Below are 18,137 nucleotides of genomic sequence, written 5' to 3'. Positions count from 1 at the left end.
GGCTCTTCACATCAGGTGGACAAAGTATTGGAGTTTCAGTTTCAGCATCAGTCCTTCCAGTGTTTAAACATACAAATGAATAAATGAAGATGAAGATGTGAAAAGATAGATGAAAGGCAAGATGGGAGAATAAAGAGACAAAGATGGGGAGACATACAGACACATGGATGAATGGATGGATGATGGAAAGACAAAAATGGGCCCACAGTTAGGTTTGTCACTTCATATGCTTTAGGGCTGCAAATGGGAAACAAAACAGCACTCCACAATCAGTCTCTCCTGAGAGGTCTCCTCTTCTGGTCTGTCTCTTGGGTCCCTCTGATCAGGTTAGGGAAACACTTGCTCCCCATCCTCATCTCTAGTTTTGTGTCTCTGTGAATTGACCAGCCCCTCTCCTCAGAAATCCCCTCCCAATTCCAAGGATAGGAAAGTCATGGCAGAAGGGGGTGTTCTAAGTCAAGTTGCCCTTATGCTCCTTCCGCTGCCTAGGCTCAGCTTAGAGCTTAGGAAAATAGTAGGGGAGAGGGACAGTACTGGCTGGGCCGGGAGGTAGAGCCTAGGGCCCCGAGAGCTGGACCTGCTTCCAAAGAACATTTGCTTTAGCCCTGCTCAGCCAAGAGAGGAACATGTCTCAGACAATGGATGTGCAGGCACTGTGATGGGCTTAAGGACACCTGGGAGGAGACTTTCTCCAGGCTTAACCTGCTATTTGTGATTGTCCTCAGGGAATCCAGGGGACCAGCTGGGTGCCATCTTTCCCACTCCAGTAATCTTAGGACCGCAGAGAAGAGGTAGGAGTGAGCAGAAACCTGAGAAAGAGGGAGGCAACCCCCTTGCTCTGATCTCTAATTCTGAACTAAGCCCTGGCCCTTAGCCTTAAAACTGAAGTTCAAGAGACTTTTCTGGTGGTCCAGTGGTTAAGACTCTGAGCTTCCAAGGCAGGAACGCAGGTTTGATTCTGGTCAGGAACTAAGGTCCCACATGCTGCACAACACAGCCAAAATAAATAAATTAAAAGAAAAAAATCGATTTTCAAATGCCTTCAAGAGGATGACACTGCAAACCTTCCCCTAATAGGGCAATTCAGTCCCCTTCCCTTGTCCAAAAAGTTGCATGTTGAGGTTCTCAGAGCTAAAGACAAGCAGTGGGAAATGGGAACAGGGAAGCTATGGGAACAGCAAATTATGCAAGGGAAAAAAGGCTCACCCAGACAGATGGAGAGAGTGGGGAGTGTATTCAGTGGAAAGGTATTCTGCTAGCAATTCTTGTTGTTTAGTTGCTAAGTGCTGTCTGAGTTTTTGTGACCCCATGGACTGTAGCCCACCAGGCTCCTCTGTCCATGGGATTTCCCAGGCAAGAATACTGGAGTGGGCTGCCTTTTCCTTCTCCAGGGGATCTTCCCGACCCAAGAATCAAACCTGTGTCTCCTGCATTGGCAGATGGATTATTTACCGCTGAGCCACTAGGGAAGCCCAGGAGCTCTTTCAACTGCTATTCAATTTAGACACAAACCAGCCAGATCTAGCATTAGATTCCACAGGTTTAAGGGCACAATCCCAACAAGTTTGCTTGAGATGCCAGCAACAAGTGGGGTCCTCAGGCCACCTGCATTTCTGACTAACTAGCTACAAGTCCAGGAGTTTCTCAAACTCAGATCTGAGAGTTCACTAGAATGACTTGTAGAAATCAGAAGTTCTATACTCACAATTAGTTTTTAATAAAGTAGGACTCTCAAGAGTCTTCTCCAACACCACAGGTCAAAAGCATCAATTCTTCGGTGCTCAGCTTTCTTCACAGTCCAACTCTCACATCCATACATGACCACTGGAAAAACCATAGCCTTGACTAGATGGACCTTTGTTGGCAAAGTAATGTCTCTGCTTTTTAATATACTGTCTAGGTTGGTCATAACTTTCCTTCCAAGTAAGCACCTTTTAATTTCACGGTTGCAATCACCATCTGCAGTGATTTTGGGGCCCAGAAAAATAGTCAGCCACTGTTTCCACTGTTTCCCCATCTATTTGCCATGAAGCAATAGTCAAGGCTATGGTTTTTCCAGTGGTCCATGTATGGATGTGAGAGTTGGACTGTGAAGAAAGCTGAGCGCTGAAGAATTGATACTTTTGAACTGTGGTGTTGGAGAAGACTGTTGAGAGTCCCTTGGAGTGCAAGGAGATCCAACCAGTCCATTCTGAGAGTTCAGCCCTGGGATTTCTTTGGAAGGAATGATGCTAAAGCTGAAACTCCAGTACTTTGGCCACCTCATGTGAAGAGATGACTCATTGGAAAAGACTCTGATGCTGGGAGGGATTGGAGGCAGGAGAAGGGGATGACAGAGGATGAGATGGCTGGATGGCATCACGGACTCGATGGACGTGAGTCTGAGTGAACTATGGGAGTTGGTGATGGACAGGGAGGCCTGGCGTGCTGTGATTCATGGGATCGCAAAGAGTCGGACACGACTGAGTGACCGAACTGAACTGAACTGAATGGGACCCGATGCCATGATCTTAGTTTTCTGAATGTTGAGCCGAAAAAATTGATGCTTTTGAACTGTGGTGTTGGAGAAGATTCTTGAGAGTCCCTTGGACTGCAAGAAGATCCAACCAGTCCATCCTAAAGGAAATCAGTCCTGGGTGTTCATTGGTAGGACTGATGTTGAAGCTGAAACTCCAATACTTTGGCCACCTGATGCAAAGAGCTGACTCATTGGAAAAGACCCTGATGCTGGGAAAGATTGAGGGCAGGAGGAGAAGGGGAAGACAGAGGTTGGACAGCATCACCGACTCGATGGACATGAGTTTGGGTGGACTCCAGGAGTTGGTGGTGGGCAGGGAGGCCTGGCGTGCTGCAGTTCATGGGGTTGCAAACAGTGGGACACAACTGAGCGACTGAACTGAACTGAATATAAATCAGGAATATCCAAATGGAAAGACACACAAGGAGGATTTCAATGCAGAGCTCCCATGCTCTTTCCCCATGGAGACACAAAGGCCACATCACCCTCCCAGTACGTGTTCGCCAACAGTACGTGTTCACCAACCAGGAAGGTCACAAACTTTGATGTCCAGAATTTTTATTGAGATTTCAAACATAGGCAAGAATGAATTGTTGGTGACATAACTCAATCTCCCCAGCCAGGTTGGCTCAAAGCCTCAATTCTGCAATGATATGGTTGGTCTTTCTGCTGACCAGCCTCTATCCCAAGTCATCTCATCTCTTAGCATAAATTCAGGTGTGACCCAAAGGGCTCACAAATAACAAAGAACTTGTATTAGTTGGGATATTCCAAAGACGTAGTGTCTCCCTTTCAGGAATAGGGACAAAGGCCAAATTATTATACAATAGACAGAGCCCTGCATCTGAGTGAAGGGATGTGAATCACCAAAGCAGTGAGGCCAGGCCTCCTGCAGACATGACTTGGCTGAGGGGACAGGAGTGTCACTGTGGATGTAAGAGCAAGTGTTAGTAAGGATGAGTGTGGTAAAGGCAGAGCTTCTCCATGCCCAGATTGCAATGCTTCCAACTGGCATCAGTGGATTTATCTGTCACCTGTCTGTATGTAGTCCAAGAGGGGAAGATAGGTACAAGCGGGCAAAAAGAGTGTGGGGTGGTGGGAAGAAGAGAGGTGAATTCATTCTCCACACTTCAGCTTAAGGGAACTTTTACTTCATTCATTTCTGGTCATTTTCTCCCATACTGCCCAGCCACAAGGCTCTCTCCCAGACTCCCCAGACCAATTAGGGCAGCTATTTCCAACCTTCCACACTAAGTTAATTGCTCTTTCCTGCCTTTAGTCGAATAGCCTCTACAGCCCCCAGCCAGTTAGCTTCCTCTATGTGATTTTATTGTCTCTTTTGACCCCCATTCCCACCCCACCCTGTGCAGGTCCAACCCAGATGATAAGCTCTCTGAGGGCAGAATCTGTGCCTGTCCTCTTTACTGCTGTTTCCTCATGTCCACACACATTACCCAGCACAGAGTAGTCACTAAATAAATATTGGTTCTGACTGCAGGAACAAAACTCTCAGGAAACGAGGTCTCAGTTCAGAGAGGAAGGGCTGTTGACCCGTGCCACTCAACCAACAAGTATTCCTAGAGCCTGGCCTGTCTAAACTGGACCCTCTCTGGAGACCTATTCCTCCTCTGCCCAGTATCATATATATAGAATGAGTCAGACAAGAAAGGCAACTGTCAGAGCAGAAGCCAAGATGGAGAGGAAAGGGGATTGGTAAACCAGTACAGGACAGCGTCCCAAAGCTCTTTTCTTGCTGCCTGGTGCTGAGGTCTTCGTCTTCCCAGGGTGGAGCTCCAAAATCTGGCTCCATCCTTATAAAAGAGGGCTCTGCGCCCTGCACCTTAATAATAAATACCGACTCTCCCCACACCACCCCCTCCCCGCTTTAGACATAGGCTCTGGCTCCACCTCCTAGTGTGACATCTGGTCTCCGCCTCCCCCGAAGAGATGCTATGGCTCCGCCCTTTCCGGGTAATAGGTAAGCCCCACCCCTAGAGCGTGACGCTGTCACTGTGACGTAACGTAAAGGTCTGCTTCCGGGGTGGAGCCAGGGAGGGTGGGCGTTTAGGCTGCGCCGACCCCTCAGCCCCCCTGCAGGTGACCCTATCCCCCGAAAATCCTCACCCGGGGCCCCAAATATCCCGGCCCTATGACCTCCAAGCCCTATCCACCTAAATGCCCCATGCCCCCGAGGTGACCGACCTCCCAATCCCTTAATGTCTAGTGCTTCCCAGATCTTCAGCCCTGTCCCGAGTCTTCCCAGGGCACCTGTCTCATATTACCCGAGAACAAGTCAGTCTTGTCCACAGAATGACAGAGAAGGGGACCTGGGGTTGGGGAATTCTTGATCCAATCATGCCGCTCCCCAGGAGACGTTCGGAACCCAGGACATGTCGGGATTGAGGAGATACGAGGTGGCGCTGGAGGCGGAGGAGGAGTGAGTGGAGGCGGGGTTCTGCGGAGGAGGACCCTAAGCCGCTCCGGGGTTGGGGGGTTGGGAGGGCGCGTGTTCTTTGGGGGCGGGAGAAGCGGGAGGGGTGGGGCCTCTTAGGGGCGTGGGCTATCGAGAACCGCCTCTAGGGGGCGTGGCGAAGCCTTCCAAGAGAAGGGCCAGGCGTCCAAGGGGCGGAGTCTGTGGGGTCAGCCCCGCTCCGCCCCGCCCGGCTCTACCTTCTCTTTGCAGGATCTACTGGGGCTGCTTCTACTTTTTTCCCTGGCTGCGCATGTGGCGAAGGGAGCGGAGGTGAGGGGGCTGCGATACCGCGGACCTGCCCGGGGAATGGGCGAAGCTCAGTCCGGGAGAACCGATCGGGGGGCAGCTGGGAGCCCCCGCCCCATCTCATGCCAGTATCGGGTCGCCCCACAGCTCGGCGCACCCTCGGGAGCAGAAGCTGGAGCCTCTGCGGGGCCTGATGAGCTGTCTGTCAAGCGGCCTGGGCACTGCTCCCCAGCGCTCTGGCCGCAGCCTCCCCCGCCGCACCCCTGCCGCCACTGCTCAGCCAGCCGGTGCATTAAAGATTTAAACCCGAGCCACCGTGCTGCCCTCCTGACTCTGCCGCCGCTGCCGCCATTCGGGCTGGGAGCTGCTCTCCACGCCGGCTGTTTCCTTACTGACAGGGCCTCTCTCCCTGAGAGTGCCCCTCCGTGTACAGGCTCCCATTACTCCTAAGGGTCCTTCATCAGAATCAACCTCCGCTTACTATCAATGACTGCCTTCCACCACCTAATCCCTCACCCCGCCACACACACACTCATCACTCTGAGTGTCCTGTATGGAGGGAACTGAATAATCCTGACCTGGTCCTCCTCCCAGCCTGATCCCCGCATCCCTAAATTCTCACAACCCCAGCTCTCTGCTGCCACCTTCCTCCTAAACAGGACTTTGCCAAGTGTCTGAAGAATCTTCTCCTGGGAGAGGATCTAAAATATTTTTCAAGTCCATAGTTGTAGGAAGTAGGCTGTGAGAGGAGGGAAAGATTCATAGAAGCTGTACTGTCAGCCTGCCATAGGGGAATGACTTAGAACTGTTGAAGGTCTTTCCTACAGTTAACACCCCAGCTACTGGCTCCTCCAGTCTGATCCCAAGTTTAAAGATAATTGACATCAGGGAATTCCCTGATGGTCCAGTGGTTAAGATTGTGTGCTCCTACCATAGGGAGCACAGGTTCCATCCCAGGTTGGGAAACTAAGATCCTGCATGCCAGTGTGGTACAGCCAATAAATAAATAAATGAAGTACAAAGATTCTTGGCATCAGTCCCCCACGTTACCTCCCTAGGAGAACCTAGTGGCCCCTGCTCCCTACCTTCCTTGTCTGTCTTGTCATCTAGTTGGCCTGAAATCCACTAGTTCCTAAAGCGATGAAGGGTCAGGGACTCCTAGGGGATCTGCTTTCAATTAGGGACTCGCCCCAGCATCAGGGAGGGCACCAAGAATTAAGCTAAAGAGAGAGCTCAGTTTCTGAGTGGGGCAGAGCTGGCTTTTAGCCTGGGGCCGACCCTGCCATAGCAGGCTATAGCTGACCCTGTCTTTGGAGAAGCCAGAGGGGAGAGATGGGTACATATCTGGAAGACTTGGTTTCTTCCTTCCAAGCCCTCTGGACTGACTGGTCTGGGAAAGACTACACGGTGTGTGACAGACAGCCAGCTGATGAAGATTTGTGACAAGATGAGGGTGCCTTAGTGGCTGCACCAAGCTCTGGGGCACAAGTCCAGACTGGAGGGTGGGTAAAAGACTGTAAGGCCTCTGGTATTAGAAATTCCAAGATGAGTGACCTCTGAGTTGTGGCCACCCTCAAGAATGGACGCAGGCTCTTGAGGCATTTCCTCACAATGTCTGCATCAAGAACCCTGACCAAAGTGGAGCACCCTGTCCAACCCTGGACCTAAACCTCAGAATCCTCAGGATACTCAGACTTCCTGAATATCCACAAAACAGACTCCAGGGAAGGACCTCTGAGCCTTAACCTGGACAGGAGCATAAGGAGAAGCTCAAGTCGTTCAGCCTGGGAGGGAATGAGTCCCTATCCTGGGAGCTGATGGTCCCTTCTGATTGGTGCAGCAGGAAGATGCCCAGGGAAGTGTGAGTCCCTGTCCCAAGAGTAGGCCTGCCCCATAGAGAGTAGGTAGCTGGTCACAGAGCACAAGGTTGCAGACGGCATCCTTGAAACAACCAGATAAGCGCTGGATTATTGAGTTATGACTCAGGTTACGTTTCACATAGAGAGCAGGACAGGAGGGTTGAAATCTCCAGACCGAGAGTGGGAAATTCTTCAAGGGGCCAAGGGCACTAAACTTAGCAGCTTGCCCCAACCCTTTGCTGGTCCCAGCTTCTTGGAAAGGACAGGAGGAGGAAGAGGAGGCATAGCTTTGCATTGGGGTGGAGGGATTAAGGGGAAGAGGAGGTAAGGGCTGGATACAGGATTAAAAGAGAAGGGACAGGAAGGAGATGGGAGCTTGGGGTTTCAGCAAGAGTACGGGATGCAGAGGGTGTAAGGGTTGGTTGTGTGTGTGTGTGGCGGTGTGGGGTGGGTGGGGGGCATCTTCCAGGCCAACAATAGAAACAGGAATTTGAATAGAATAAAGGAGAGATAATTGAGCTCTGGAATCTGATGTCTCAAAAAGTCAAGGACTGGAAGCCCCAGGCCCCTGCTGGTAGGAGGCTGGCATCTCTGGAACAGGACTTGGCAAAAACAGGAAGGTAAGATTTCTTGGGTCTTTTATCTGTTTGACAGCAGCAACCTGGCACAAAAGAACTTTGATCTTCCCGCATGTACGCTCTTATCTACCTCATCCTTCCTCTGTCTCATCTTCCTGGGAAAGCAACCCCCACCTAAGTTATCCCCAAGGCACCTCATTACCACCCAAAAGGGACTTCTCCCAGCTTCTCACTCTGAATGTGACTAGCCCAGGTGAGACGACGACTCAGCCAAAAGGTCTGCTTTTGGGACCCATTCCCATCAATGTCTGCTGATAAGACAAGCAGGCTAGGACAGAAAACAGGGAGGGGAAAAGGAAAGCAAGCTGATGCCAGCCTGCCCTGTGCTCCCACCCTACCCACAGTGCCCCCATCAGAATTTGGGTGTGCTAGTGTGATTGTGTGACGGGATGATTTGTGAAAAAAAAACTGTGTGGGAGTGCAACTTTGAGTATAACTGGGGCTATATGATTCTGTCCGGGGTTGTCTGACCATGTGAGGTTGATCCAGTGACTGAGGTGTGACTGTGAATGTGTAACTACAGGTATGAGTGTGAATGTCCTCATTGGATGCCACTGTGGATCCTCTGACCCCCTTACTGTACCATCAGCCCCCACGTGCATAACCCATCTCCCCAGCTTCTCTGCCCAGGACTTAGGAGCCCATGGAAAACGGCAGTCCTAGGCAAGGAGGGGTCTGTGGTAATTAGAGCCCAGGAATGTCACAAGATGAGCAATACATCTTCACCTGCGGCTGACTCACCTGGCGCCCCAGGTATAAAAGGCACCCAGATAAAAGGTAGGGAAGGAGGAGGAGAGGGAAGGAAGTATCCAGGCTGAGCATCATGCAGGGGCCCTCACCCCCCAGCAGCCTCCTGCTGCTCCTGTTGTTCCTGAGCCCAGACCCCGGAGGAGGTGAGTGAGTCGGGGTCCAGAAGGCCCGGGTTTGGGTGAATGGGATGGAGGGAGAGGGGCCCAGGAAGCCCAGCCTCCAGCCTTCTGATGGAGTTTGGGGTCAGAAGCCCTCTGAACACACGGTCCTTTTCCCCTAGCATTCCCCCTGACACTCAGCACTGCATGCTGTACTCAGCTCTACCGACAGCCACTCCCAAACAAGCTACTGAGGAGGGTAATCCGAGTGGAACTTCAGGAAGCTGACGGAGACTGTCACCTCCAAGCCTTCGTGTGAGCTTTGACTCTGCCCCTGATTTGTCCCTGACTATGACCTCAGTCCCAACCCCGGATGCTGATTTCAACCCTATCCCGATTGCTAATTCTGATGCCAACTCAGGTTTTCATCTGGCCTTTGCCTCTAACTCCTGGGTCTCACCCTCATCCCCCCAGTTATGACCGTAGCTTTGAACCTTTCCTTTCCCAGGCTTCACCTGTCTCAACGCAAGGTCTGCATCCACCCCCAGAACCGCAGCCTGATTCGGTGGATTGAGCGCCAAGGGAAGAGGCTCCAGGGAACTTAGCCCAACCAGAGTTTGAAGCTCATGGGGAAAATGGGCTGGGGCCCCCAGTAGCCAAAGTAATAAAGCAGCGATGCACACTAGTCTCTGACTGTGGTCTCCAAGTTTGATGCACTCTCCTGTGAGTCCTGAATCTGGAGCTGTGAGACATGTCAATAGACAGAACCTCCTCATTCTCTTTATTCACACCCTCACAACTCCCTCCAGGGGCAAAGCCAAGAGCATAAGACCCACACACACTCCCCAGGTACCTATATACATACATGCAGAGAACACATGTCCCCTGCCTCACATACACTTGGACACACACAGCCATACACATCTACACACATACTTCAGGTAGACCTCCAGCTCTGGGATGAAGTCAGAGGTCCAGGAAGCTTTCAAAAGGCAAGTTGGGAACACAGAGTCTCATAGAAATGGGCTCCAAACAGAACTTCCAGCTGAGAACCCGCCTCCATGGGGATCTGCTGTCCTGCCTGGGTTCCATCTGTCCATCCATCCACACCAGCATTGGATGGAATCAGCTGAAGGCCTCCAAGGTCCTCTACAGGTTTGGGACTCCTACAAGAAAGAGGAAAATCAAGGGAGATGGTAGGCCTAGATCTTGTCCCAGATTCCCTGAGAATGAGGGAGGGGACCCAGTTATGAGCCCAACACTCCAAGAATGAATAGGGCAGCCACTTTTGTGTAAGCCCCAACACCCTGGGGATGAGGAAGTGGATCTAGCTCTGGGCCCAGGCACATCAAGAATAGGGGAGGGGATCCAGATACCCCAAGAATAAAGATGGACATCCAGCTCTGAGCATAATACCCTGAAAATGAAGGAGTCCCATCTAGGAGCCCCAGCATCCTACAAGAGACAGAAGAGACCCAACTCTAAGCCCAGGGACTCAAGAATGAAAGGCCCATCTCTGAGTCCAGAAGTCATAAGAATGAGGAGAGCCACCTTTGATTCCCAAAACCGTTATGAGGATTAAGGCATGTGGCTCTTAATCCATACAGTCAAAATGAGGTCACACAGTTCCCAAGTCCAAACCTCCCAGATGTCACACTCACCTGGAAGCTTGTCCACTGAAATCATTGGGGCCAAGAGCCCAGATTTTTGGGGTCCATCCTTCTCAACTGGCCTCAACCTTAGCCTACAGCACAAAAAAGAAGTTGTCTCCCTAACAATGTGGGGCATCTCAGACTCTTCCAAAAAGGTTTTATTAGTGAAGGGTTAAGAGAGGAAAGAGTAGAATCATGAAATTGGGAGTGGAAGAGGGAGGAGGAATGGTTCCAGAATCAGATATGCTGGGATTGGGGTCATGAGGAGTAGGAATGGGTGTGGTCTGTGGGTATCAGAGCATCTGTGTGGGATCAGAGGCTAAGGGGCCAGTCACTTACCAGAGCCCCAGTGCCAGGGCCCCAGCCACCAGCCCCAGGAAAGAGAAGATTCCCAAAGATGCCAGCACGGCCACCTGTTCCAGGGGGTCTCTGTGGTCTGAGGCAGAGGGTCAGATGTCAGCCGCAAGAGCAAGCCTGCCTGACCAGACTCGGTGTCCCCTTTTCCCTGGGGCTTTGTCATTCTCTCCCACCTTTTGCCCATCTGCTCAAGCTCACCAAGTGGCTGTGGGTCGGGTAGAAGGGACGGCCTTGGGGGAGCAGGGCTGTCTGCCTGAGGTTCTTCCTCTGTCTGTGTATGTTGCTGGTCCCCGACTGATATCTCCTTCGGTAGGGGCTCTGGAGGGAGATGAGACCTGAGAACTGTCCACGATGGGTGGGGACAGAGGCCTGAGCCTGCCAGGTGCCAGGGAGGCCAGGGCCAGGGTTGGACCCTGCGGTGCCTAGGAGGCAGAGCTCGAAGGGGCAGAGCCAGCTTTCAGTAAGTAAGCAGGGGTAAAGGCTGAGTGAAAGTGAAAGTGAAGTCACTCAGTCGCGTCCGACTCTTTGTGACCCTGTGGACTGTAGCCCACCAGGCTCCTCCACCCATGGGATTCTCCAGGCAAGAATACTGGAGTGGGTTGCCATTTCCTTCTCCAGGGGATCTTCCCGACCCAGGGATCGAACCCAGGTCTCCCTGCATTGCAGGCATAGGCTTTAACCTCTGAGCCACCAGGGAAGCTGAGAGACAGGGTCAAAGCTAGGGCGGGGCTTAAGTTAGGGTAGGGCTGCAGGCAGCACAGCTGAAGCCTGGGGCCGCAAGTGCAATGTGGCCAGCTAATCACTGCAGATAGATAGGCTTGGCCTCTGCCCTTTCCTTAGGCTCTCTCACCGGTGCTTGGAGTCCCCCAGGCCTCGGGGCTCCAGGAGCTCCAGGTGCCAGCGTCCAGAAAGTCCCGGGCACTGACCCGCACTACGTGGGGCAGCCCAGCCACGGCATCGGTGATCACCTCCTCCAATCCAGCTGGCTCCACCTGGGAGTGCAGATAGTTCCCTGGCAGGTTATCCAGTTATAAGCACTCAGCCTTCCTGCCCTCCCACACCCCTCCAGCCCCAGTGTGCAAAAAGCACCCTTTCCTCCCAGTCCAGTCCCTGTCAGTCTGATGCAGCCTTCTGAGCCTCATATAGGGTGGCTGGTGGTGTTAGGTCTACAGCTAGCATTCACAAGACAAAAGGGCATAGTGGCTCCGCAGATAGGCTATGATTTCAGACTGACTGCCTGGATTCAGATCTTTGCTGTACCACTTACTGAGTCACCTTGGGCCTCTCTCTGTGCCTCAGTTTCTCCATTTGTAAAATAGAGGTGAAGTCACTCAGTCGTGTCCAACTCTTTGTGACCCCATGGACAGTAGCCTGCACCAGGCTCCTCCGTCCATGGGATTTTCTAGGCAAGAGTACTGGAGTGGGTTGCCATTTCCTTCTCCAGGGAATCTTCCCGACCCAGGGATTGAACCCCGGTCTCCTGCATTGCAGGCAGAAGCTTTACCATCTGAGCCACCAGGGAAGTCCTGGTCTACACCTAAAGGAGATAGTAAATGTGAAGCAAGGTGCTTGACAGACAGTAAATATTGGTTATTATCTGAGGCAGCTGCTCTCCGGGCCTGATGCTAGCCAATCTCTGCCACCTCCAGAGGTGGGAATTCACCTTTATTCACACATGAGTATATCAGTGTCTGTGCCTCTGGGTGAAAGGCCCTCCCTTTCCTAGAAAAGTTATTTTTAAAAAGTCACTGCTATCTACCCACAGATGGGCTGACATCAGTTATAGCCCTGGAGGGCGGAGGGAGGAGGCGCAGTTCCCGTGACAAGGCCTGGCCTAGGGAGAGTGCTCTGTAGGTGGGGAGCCCACGGGGCATCAGTGACCTCCCAGATCTGATCATGCAGAACACCAGCAACAGGAAACTAGAGACAGGACCCACAGCCCCAGGCCAGGGTGCACTCCAAGGCCTCACCGTAGACCAGGCTGGATGCTGTGCTGGACGGTATTGCAGCCGGAACTTGAGCAGGAAGTGGGGCTGGCGGGGCCAGGAGGCAGGGTACAACCAGGTAGCACGCAGGCGGCGAGGATAGCCAGGCACCGACTCTACCCGCAGCCCCTGGGGCGGGTCAGGGCGCACTGAGGGCAGGTGAAGGGGGAGGGGGGACACAAAGTCAGGGCACAAGAGAGGTGCTCATCCTTCCCCCATCGCCTCCTGAGGGAAGGCGGGTGTGTGCCTAAAAGTCCCAGAGGGGAGGCACTGCCAAGGAACTTGGGGAAATCTTAGGCTTGATCATCCCTTAGGCTCAGGATCTGTCATCCCTGTTATCTGAGGATGGATTTTTGAAATGTTTGTTGAGTGAGTTAAAGAGTGATCTGTTTTCCCTCCAAGGAAGATGAGTTGGCCTAAATTCCAGCCAGAGCCTTCGTGATCCCCTCCTACACACAGGTCAAGAGGAAGCCAGAGAGGGCTTTCCACTGGGCAGGGAGGATGCGAGATGGAGCTGCCTTCAGCACCGGGCCTGGAAGCAGAGAGGCAGCACTGGGGTCAGGCAGCCAGGGAAGGGGGAAGGTGGCAGTAACCTCTAGAAGCTGAAGTAACCCTGCCTCCTAGGGTTCTGATCTCTTTGGATTCTGCTGAAGTCTCCCTGGGGGCCATCTGTGTGCTGAAATGGACCTGTGTTGGGAGGGAACTGTGTGGGAGCTCAGCGGGAGGAGGGTTATGAATTACGAGGGTATCTATACTCTGGGGTCCAATCTGGGGTCTCTGCGGTAGGGATCTGGGGAGACCTCTAGGACTGGGTACTCACAGATGCTCTGCAAGCTCACATCCAGCAGGCGGGTGCTGGCCCCCAGGGGGTTCACCTCAGTCACATTGACCCGATACTGGCTCCAGAACTCTGCCCCGTGGACTATGCAGCGGGCCGCCCCAGGGGGGTCCTGTAAGCATGGCCAGGGCCCCGTGGATGGACTCATCCTAGGAGGAAGGATGTGGTCTTGAACTCTGGAAATGCTCGCTGTGGGATCCAGCTGGAGCCCCCAGCGTCCCCCTCACGTCCTACCTTTGGCCATCAGCTCCCGCCACAGTCTTCTTCCTGGCAGGGAAGAGGTCATCTGAGGTCAGGAAGGAAAGGAGAGTCCTCCCTCTCTCTCAGGCCTCCTTCAGTACCTCCCCACCTACTCCCACACCCACGTTTTGCTATACACCCAAACATATAGGCATACACAGCCGGTGCTGGACACACCTGTAGGAGGTGAGGTAGCGGGTGGGTAAACCGCTAACCTGGCTGGGACTCCAAGTGCAGGAGAAGTTCTCATAGTCAGCAGCCCGGCAGGAAACAACAGGGCGGGCCGGGGGGTCTAGAGGCAGAGGGCGCAGCTGCAGAGTGAGAAGCCCCCAGGCCCTCCCCATCCCAGAGGGCTTCCTCTGGGCCTGCAGTCCCTCAGGAGCCCCACTTCTCATCGCCCCCCCAGAACACTCCTCCCCAACTCACAGCCTAGCCGCAGGGTCACCATGCCCCCAAGCGCACCGTCCAGGGTCCGGCAGGTATAGGTGCCCTCGTCAGTGCTTTCTGCCCGGGCCAGGACCAGTTCCGGCCCTAGCCCAGAGGCAGGTCCCTGGAGCAGCCTTGTCTCCCCGTCCCGAAACCAGGACACCGGGGTCCTGAGGGTGAGACGAGATGATGATAGATGGAAGGAAGAGTCAAAGTATGAGTCAGACCACGCCATAGCTCTCCCCTGGCTTCTTGGTGTGCTTGTGGTAAAATTCAAACTCCATTTGCTGGCTTACAAAGCCCCTGGTGATCTAGCCCTCACCTTACTTTTCTTCATCACCTCGCTCTCTCCCCTTCCACCACTGGACTTCAGTTAGGTTATGCTTCTTTCAGTTCAAGACTATGGAGCTCAGGAATTCCCTAGTGGTCCAGTGGTTAGGACTCTGTGCTTCCACTGCTGAGGGCCCAGGTTCGATCCCTGGTCGGGAAACTAGGATTCTGCAAGCCAGAGCATGGCCAAAAATAAATGAAGTTTAAAAGTTTAAAACTGTGATTTTTTTTTTAAAGTATGGAACTCACTCCCACTTCAGGGCTTTGCACTAGCTGTTCTCTCTGTCAGGAATGCTGCTTATACCATAACCTTGACTTCCCTGGTGGCTCAGATGGTAAAGCGTCTGTCTACAATGCAGGAGACCCGGGTTCGAGCCCTGGGTTGGGAAGATCACCTGGAGAAGGTAAAATGGCAATCCGCTCCAGTACTATTGCCTGGAAAATCCCATGGACAGAGGAGCCTGGTAGGCTACAGTCTATGGGGTCGCAAAGAGTCGGACATGACTGAGCGACTTCACTTCCACTTTACTTTCAGAAATCAGCATCAGTATCACCTTCTCATGGATTCCCCTAATGGTCCAGTGTCTAAGACTCCACATTCCCCCAAGTTTGATCCCTTGTCGGGGAATTAGATCCCACATGCCACAACTAAGACCCAGTGCAACCAAATAAAATATATATATATCACCTCCTCAGAGAGGCCTTCCCTGATGACCAATAAAAAGCGATCATTCAGTTCTCCTCTTCCACATCACTCCCTTTTGATTTCCTGCCCTGCAGGCATTACTACCTGGCATCTTGCCTGGCTTGTGCACTGCTATATCCCAGGTCTAGCTAGAAGAGACCAGGCAATTAGCAGGCACTCAGTACATGTAGGTTGAAGGTTCAGTTGAATAAGGATGGTTTGAGGGTTAGGACAGAGAGGTGAAGGTTATAGATACAAGGGGCAAGGATGGGAGGGGTCTGAGGACTGGGCAAGGTCAAGAAAGCATCATGAGAGGGTTCCATCAACCCAACAGGCCAGCGGAGCACTTACCCAGCAGTCACTCCAGGGCAACACAGCGTCAGGGCCCTGCCAGGCTGCCCATACTGGACCCCTGTGGAAGGCACTTCTGAGCAGAGGCTCTTCCTTTCCCTCTCTCCCATCCTACCCCACACTTTGTGAGAGTGACAGGATAAGGGGTGGACTTTTAAGACCCGAGTGCATCATGTTATAATCTGGAGACAGAGCTCAAAGGGCAGGGTGGAGAGGGAATGTTGCCAGGTTGGATGTCAGCGGTTGGGAGGGTCACAGGGCAGGCCTGAGAAGGGGCCACAGTGCTGGTGGCATCACAAATCAGAGTTGGGGGTCATAGAGCAGGATTCTTCTCACCTGGGGGGCCCCAGGCCTGGGGGCAGGGAGAGGAGGCAGACACCAGGGCTGCAGCCACGGCCACCAGGACCCTGCTCAGCCCTGAGCAGCTGCTGCTCATCTGCGAGGAGAAAGGCAAGGTCAGCGATACCCCATGCCCAAGACGGGAGGCTAAAGCCTGCCTCCTCCTCTTCCAAACTGGGGCTTTCTAGGAGGAAAAGAGGATCCATGTGGGGTAAGGCTATCAGACATCACTGGAGGATCTGATGTAAGGTCCCCTTTCCACCATACACCTAGTGCTGTGTGTGAGTACACACACACACACACACACACACCCCATCACACACCATCATACCCTCCTTCTCAGCCATGGGCTTAGGGCCCAGAACAAAAGCCCGAGGCAACAGCCTCTGCCAGCACCGCCACCCCCCTTCCCCCCGCACCACCCTTGGCGCCCACCCCTGGCACCAAGTGCTGGCTCAGCCTCCATCACTCCCATTAACTCCTCCAATCCAGCTGTTGGGAATTTCATGTCCATCCCCACCTGGCCCAGGGACAGCCGCTGCCTCTGACTGACCTGTGGCCGCCCTTGTCACCCTGGGGCGGGGATTGTCAAGGGTGGGTCTGAGCCCACCCTGCTCCCCTGCCATGAGGCCTAGCCCTGCCCTTGCTGCCAAGCCTGGCCCCTTGCTCTGGCTATTTGGGCCGCTCCTCTGAGCCTGACTCTGGAATCTTGTTGGTCTTGAGCCTGGGAGGCTGGACAGGGCTAGGGTGCAGGCTGAGGCTGCAGAGTTAAGCAGATCCAGATGCCCGGGCTGCTGCCAGAGGCTGGGGTGGGCGAGGAGCCAGCAGATGGAGACAGGGTGGCGGGAGGGGAGAGGAGGCTGAGAGAAGCTAGGAGCCCGGGGGGAACAGGAGGCTGGGTGGGGGCCACGGGACCAGAGATGCAAGAGATCAGGACTGGGAGGCAGTGGGGGCTGGGCTAGGGCAGCAGGATCTCACAAAGGCTGAAAACATAACCAACTGTGTATGTGTCGGGGATTGGGGTGCTACAAGAGAGGGATTCAGGCTGGGAGAAAACAGGAGGAGGAAGGCAGTGGGGAGGTGGGAACTGGGGCAGGAGAAGGGGCAGACGGGGAGAGGGCCCCAGGCAAGGGCTCTAGAAGAGGGAGAGCCCAAATCACCCCCACCCACAGAACTGAGCAGGGACCTCTATGCGTCTCTGTGTCTGTCCGAGTGTGTCCAGTGGCTCACCCCAGCCCCCCAGCCACATTTACCCAGCTCAGCCCTGCCCTACCTCGTTGATCCCAGTGGCTGACCGTCCATGGCCTCCAGGACTTCCTCCCACCAGCTACAGTACCGTCTCAGCTCCACTCAGTTCTGCGACCCCAGAATCGTCCCCTCCTTCCCCTTCCCTGCCCCCGCCCCTCTGCGCCCCCGCAGCTCCGCAGGCCCCTAGCCAGGCCCCCTCCCCCTCCTCCCGCCTCCCCTCCCACCCCCTCTCACCCAAGGCCCTGGGAAGGGAAGAGGCCTCCCCCAAGTCTGGAAAGGAAGCCACAGGCACAGCCAGGCACAGCCAGAGAGAAAGGAAGGAGGGCTGCTCTGTCCCTGTCAGTGCGAGGTTCCCTGTGTTCTCACACAGCCAAACACAGGCTCACTCAAGGGGGGATTCCCTAGGCACCATCAACAAAGACACTCCCCTGAACACACGTGGACACAATCAAATGAAAAAGCAGACACACACTTGTGCTTCCACTCTTTTCATATTAACTTCCCAGCAAATATTTCCTTAGGGTACAGCCGGCTGTGTTTTAAGGGGAAGAGAGGCCCCATGTTGAGGGATATAAAGAAAAGCCAAAGAGTCCAGCTTCCTCCTCCCTGGACGTTCCAGCCATTTCTCACCTCCCCCTACCTCCCTCCTCTCCTCTTCAGGCCCCAGCACCAGGAAATGCCTTTGGTCCCTGGTGCCAGACTCACAAGACCCACACTTACCCTCAGACACACAATCTTAGATACAGCCACTCACAGTTACACCGACACACTGAGCCATGTACATTTACACATACCCAGACACGCACAAAGACACAGACATCGAAGTCTTCCTTGCACAGTCACACATACACTTAGCACTCTGCCCCTGGGATGGGGGTCACAGCACTCCCTGTGAGCAACTCCTCATCATGGTTTAAGCTTCTTCCAAGGGGCTCTTAGCAGACATCCCTGGAGAGACGAAACTGTGAAGAGACACAGAGTGTGAGCTCCAGGAAAAAAGGAATAGGGAGAGAAAAAGACATATAGAAAACTGAGTCAGCCAGGGAAACAGAAAATAAGGATCAAAGGGCCAGTGACAGGAGCACTAAAAGAAGGGGAAGCCAA

General features: G+C 53.6%; 2 protein-coding genes across 5 annotated transcripts in view; one reads left to right on the top strand and one right to left on the bottom strand.

Moving 5' to 3' along the window:
- Nucleotides 1-5,480: 5,480 nt before the first annotated feature.
- Nucleotides 5,481-9,264, top strand: LOC120866577 (C-C motif chemokine 27-like). The gene is made up of 3 exons (XM_040244370.1): nt 5,481-8,627; nt 8,765-8,897; nt 9,091-9,264. The coding sequence occupies exons 1-3, from the start codon at nt 8,558-8,560 to the stop codon at nt 9,185-9,187; spliced, it is 300 nt and encodes a 99-aa protein (XP_040100304.1). The 5' UTR covers nt 5,481-8,557; the 3' UTR covers nt 9,188-9,264.
- Nucleotides 9,265-9,336: 72 nt separating this feature from the next.
- The window catches only part of LOC120866556 (interleukin-11 receptor subunit alpha), a 9,534-nt gene continuing 733 nt past the window's right edge, over nt 9,337-18,137 (bottom strand). For 2 of the 4 annotated variants that reach the window (XM_040244337.1, XM_040244342.1), the window contains exons 2-14: nt 17,883-17,995; nt 15,783-15,882; nt 15,447-15,507; nt 14,081-14,250; nt 13,832-13,946; nt 13,649-13,681; nt 13,397-13,563; nt 12,562-12,725; nt 11,442-11,583; nt 10,790-10,909; nt 10,574-10,670; nt 10,244-10,326; nt 9,337-9,748 (exon numbers count right to left, since the gene is read on the bottom strand). In XM_040244337.1, the coding sequence (XP_040100271.1) occupies nt 9,732-9,748; nt 10,244-10,326; nt 10,574-10,670; nt 10,790-10,909; nt 11,442-11,583; nt 12,562-12,725; nt 13,397-13,563; nt 13,649-13,681; nt 13,832-13,946; nt 14,081-14,250; nt 15,447-15,507; nt 15,783-15,882 (1,269 nt within the window). In that variant the 5' untranslated portion in view covers nt 17,883-17,995 and the 3' untranslated portion in view covers nt 9,337-9,731. Of the gene's footprint in view, nt 9,749-10,243; nt 10,327-10,573; nt 10,671-10,789; nt 10,910-11,441; nt 11,584-12,561; nt 12,726-13,396; nt 13,564-13,648; nt 13,682-13,831; nt 13,947-14,080; nt 14,251-15,446; nt 15,508-15,782; nt 15,883-17,058; nt 17,149-17,882; nt 17,996-18,137 lie in introns of those variants that run through there. The other 2 variants (XM_040244351.1, XM_040244360.1) reach the window with 2 other exon arrangements.

Source organism: Oryx dammah, unplaced genomic scaffold (assembly GCF_014754425.2).
Source record: "Oryx dammah isolate SB20612 unplaced genomic scaffold, SCBI_Odam_1.1 HiC_scaffold_1, whole genome shotgun sequence".
Classification (NCBI taxonomy): Eukaryota; Metazoa; Chordata; class Mammalia; order Artiodactyla; family Bovidae; genus Oryx; species Oryx dammah.
Note: the sequence above shows the minus strand (reverse complement) of the source record. Positions and strands in the feature narration are given on the sequence as shown.